Source organism: Dipteris shenzhenensis, chromosome 33 (genome assembly GCF_047967505.1).
Source record: "Dipteris shenzhenensis isolate YYH24624 ecotype China chromosome 33, Dip_SZ_1.0, whole genome shotgun sequence".
NCBI classification, from domain to species: domain Eukaryota; kingdom Viridiplantae; phylum Streptophyta; class Polypodiopsida; order Gleicheniales; family Dipteridaceae; genus Dipteris; species Dipteris shenzhenensis.
Genome location: NC_141628.1, coordinates 35272802 through 35277373, shown reverse-complemented (window position 1 = coordinate 35277373; position 4572 = coordinate 35272802). Strand labels below are relative to the sequence as shown.

The window sequence follows — 4572 nt, the reverse complement described above, 5'->3', positions numbered from 1 at the left end:
ACAGCATGCACATGTTCAGTGCATCCTGCAATCAAAGCACTCCATGACACTACATCCCAATAGGTCAGTTCATAAAATTCTCTGTGCACTTGAACAGTTGCAGGGATGTCTTGCCATGCCCATTCTGAGCACAACCAGCAATCATCGCACTTAGGAGACCAGAACCCATTGTGGCATCTCTGCAAACACTGCCCTTGCATCATCTAGGTTCACGGAATGGGCATACATATTGACAAGGGCATTCCCCACACAGTAACCTCTGACTATGGATCGACATTCCCCACACAGTAACCTCTGACTATGGATCCAAAAAAGAGAAAAAAGCATAGAGCAATAAAGACACTCTTGTGCCATACAACCACCATGAGCAAGGACATAGTATGTGTTACATGATAACCTCAACAAGAACATCAAGAGTGATGATCACAAGTATTACTGTCAATACTACATAGTTTATGGAAATGCTATTCTGTACTGATTGATCGCAGACACATGTCAGCAACAACATTGTCATTCTCTATGGAAAGACAATGGCGACCTAACTCTTCACAAAGCCTTGCCATCCCAAAGCAACCTGCAAAGACATCGATGATGCAATCACCAGGGTCTGTGAATGTTCTGAGTATCCACCTACAAGAAGCACTAAAAGGGATCAGAGGATGTTTGAAAATCCATATTTGTTTTCCTTGAAAGAACTTCAATTATACCCCATAAATTCAATTTGTGCTTGTATAGGATCTTACTCGTGCAAGTAATCTGATCTTTCTGCCCCTCCTCGTAAGTAAGTTGATGCAACTTGTGTCCTTTTTGCGACATGTTTACGGTCACACTCGTGTAGCACTGATGTCTTTGCTGAAAAAAGCTTATTAGAGACATTTGCACCTGCTTGTCGATCCATGTGTGGGAGGTCAGATTTTTAACGCCAGAAGATACCCATTTGTAGATTGCGAACCTAATGGATGATGGCACCTCAAGTTAGATACAAGCAAATCATGCTTATTAGACCAATATAAACAAACATTTAGGTGATTTAATGTACCTCCTCTCCATCATCACGTAAATAACCAAAGTCAAGAAGCACTGTATATGATCGATGGAGCTCGAACTCGGCCTTCTTCGCATGTGCAAATATATAGCCCCAATGTTCTGGGAGAGAGCAAGTCATGTACCACCCCTGGTCTGCTACAAAGTCATTGGCAAACTTTGCCACCCTTGCAGAGAGCTTGAGGGAGAATCTATTCCACTCTGGGCATGTAGTACTACTTATGAGTTCCACTGCCAAACTTGTGGGAAAATCTGCCCATACCAAGCGAACCACCTCGACACAAGAATTACCATTGTGTGACAGACCTGGTGCTTTCACTTTTCTTAAAAATTCATCAACCCTACAATGTACAATTCAATCTCCCTAGATCAATGACTTATATTCCAAAATAGATTCTTAAATGTACGCATTTCTTAAAAAAAGAAACACTTACAGCTTTGGTGCATTCGACAACTGAATGATATCCTCTGTAATTACATCCATATATGCAAACAACTTTACATCTGCATCAAATCCTAGCTTGAAAGCTTCAGTTTGGCTACAAAATCAAAAAATCATAACCAAGAAAGAGAGGAGTGATACTCACTAGATAAACTCGGTTGTTGATTAATGGAACTGGTTCTTGAAGCATGAAAATCGAGTCGTTGCTTTGTTCTCAGCTCTCGAGTCTTAGAGAACTCTATATTCTCCGATAGAACCTGCTTGTAAGAATTACAAAGGACAAGACTCTAGGTTATACTATATTTTCGTTAGTGTTAGTTGTTAACTATTACATAAGTATGAGGAGTAGAGGTCTCACAGGTCTTTTCTTGATAGCTGACTCTCCGTCCGTTGATCTAGGTCGTAATGTGATATCCACATAATGGTTCTCTGCATCCAATTCATCCTCATCCATATTGTCTTCCATGTTCTTCTCAAAGACTGAGCAGCAAATGTTGCAAACTTAAGTATATGGTAGATACCCGCATATATAGACATTGGTCTAGATGCCTATGGAATAGGAACTTTGGAGTATTACCTTCACGTCTATTTTTCTCAGTGGGATGTACTTTTCCCAGTGGGTAATCCAACCACCAAGGACACACATTAATCTCCCAAATCGTTATGCCCTTATCTTTCCAAGATAAGGGATACATGCTTCCCTCTTTCTCCATGTTTGTCCATGCCATGACCTCATATGGCATCCTTGCAGATGAATTGGTATCGTGCAAAGACCGTATCCACCTATAATGTATGAAAGAATGTAGACATATGAGTAAAACAGTTTATTAATCGTAAGAGAAAGGAGAGGGTTGCTATTGTACCACCTATACACCAAACGTAAGGATGACTCCTGCATTTCTGGCTGCTTATCTGCTTCAAGAGTAGACTTCATATCCTTCCAAAGCATAGGGAAGGCTTCTTGGAGGTGAAGTCGTCTTTGCTCTCGAGCAAATGTCTCAAACCCATCGAGCAATTCCAAATCATGGCTTCGCAAATTGTTGATGATGGAAATCCCTCGCTCAAACAAGTATTGCCAATATGTTTCCTTTTTCACATGTAGTCGAAACTTTTGAGCATCCCCATACTTAGCAGATGCAACTGGATCATTTCCACGTGCCATCATCAATTGTTGTAGAAGCTCTTTTTTCCTATTAATATCATGGCAAAGGAAAAAAATATTAGCATCACTATGGAGTAATTGTGCAAAAACATTAATTGACATTACCTATTAGGATTGAGACGTGATGAGGCTAATATATGCACTTTGTCCTTAGTCGTGGCACCCTTTTGATTCCAATCATAACTAAATAGAAGCTCGAAGAAGCCATCACCATTTGCGGGATTGGCAACAGGTACCATCTTGTATGCTCGATCACAAAAGATGACTTCCACATTCTTAATAGCCTTACTAAATTTATTAGTATACTCCTCCAGACTCATCTTCGATTGATCAAGATTTTGAGTAGCTTTCTTGATCGCACGTGAAAAATCATCCTTCCATGAAAACAAGAAATCAAAACATTGTATGCTCGATCATGAAAGATGACTTCCACATTCTTAATAGCCTTAATAAATTTATTAGTATACTCCTCCAAACTCCATCTTCGATTGATTAAGATTTTGAGTAGCTTTCTTGATTGCACATGAAAAATCAACCTTCCATGAAAACAAGAAATCAAAACATTATCCTTTTTGGGACACCTTTCATAGAGCAAAGGGATATTTATAGTTCGCGCAGATACCTTCCAAACAAGTTGTGCCAAGACAATAGCTGGTGCTATGTACCATGGGTTACTATTCTTCCTCCACCCATCTCTTATCCTCTTCACTCAATAACTCAAGAAGTGAGGATTTATCTGCCATGCCAAATTTTTGAAAGAGGAAGACCTCGTGCCCATATGAATGCTCTACATGCGCTCGAACAAGTCTGCAATACCAACATATATTCACATGGGGATTACTTTCTAAAGAGGAGAAGTTAAAGACATAAATACCAATAGACTTAGTTTCTAAAGAGAAGAAGTTAAACTAGCTATACATAAAAGTATTATAAAAAGTTATCTTACTCATTGGTTGATTTTAAGGCAAGAAGTAGCTCTCCCTCTTGAGATTTCTGCACCTCTATGGATTGGCATCTCACTTGGATATGGCGAGTTGGCATTATTGAATAAGCTACAACATATCAATTCCACAAGTAAGCATGACATAATCATGTGCAATGCAAACTATAATAGAACATTTCCTTATGCATGATAGATTTATCAAAAGAGTACCGTCTTTGATTCGAGAAAACCATGCCTTCAACCTATGATTTCCATCCCAAACAAGGAACTTCTTCCCCTTCAAGTCTTGCCACTCATTACTTAGCTGGTTGTCGAAGTCCTCACTTATTTGATTCCAAATTGGTCCCCATTCTTGAGGATCAAGTGCCGTAACATAGAAAAATTGATCACTTCCTGGCCATTGCAAGGATACTAGAAAAGGTGCACTATTTATAGCATAGCCTCTAGAATCAAAACTATCTCTCAAAACAGTAATCTCAGACGTTGATGTTCGAATAGCCTCATTAACAACCAATCTACGGAGAGGAATCAGAGGGGGTTCAATTCTTCTTTGCATCCGAAACTGATCAAGGACATCTTGCAAAAGTCCAATTTGAATCTCCTTCCCAAGTACTCTTACATGTGTTGGAGCTTTTTCTTTTGTCTTTCCTGCACTCTCTTGCTCTCCTTGGCCTCGAGGCTCTTCTTGCACCTCCTGTTGCTCAAGACTAATCACGGGATGAGACGATGACTCTTCTCGAGTGATAGTAGCCTCAATTTCTACAAGTGTCTCCATGTGTGGGTTATTTATATCATTTTGTGGAGTACGAGATGTACACTCCTCACTCAAAGCTCTTCTTGATGGTCCTAATCTCAATGCATAAGTTTTAGTTCCTTTGAATACATATCACAACCAACAAGGATGAGTTATATATTGCTCACGTCCATCATAGATATGCCAAGGTTATCAGTACCAAAAAGTTTTAGAATTACCTCTTGTAG

At 39.5% G+C, this 4572-nt stretch overlaps 1 protein-coding gene across 1 annotated transcript; it reads right to left on the bottom strand.

Moving 5' to 3' along the window:
• Window positions 1-443: 443 nt before the first annotated feature.
• LOC147880040 (uncharacterized) lies at window positions 444-4366 on the bottom strand. Its single transcript, XM_087371644.1, has 8 exons — window positions 4283-4366; window positions 3271-3351; window positions 2754-3022; window positions 2353-2676; window positions 2064-2269; window positions 1845-1966; window positions 744-901; window positions 444-630 (listed from the first exon to the last, which is right to left on the bottom strand). Exons 1-8 carry the CDS (start codon window positions 4364-4366, stop codon window positions 465-467), a joined length of 1410 nt encoding a protein of 469 aa, XP_087227770.1. The 3' UTR covers window positions 444-464.
• Between the last annotated feature and the right edge of the window lie 206 nt (window positions 4367-4572).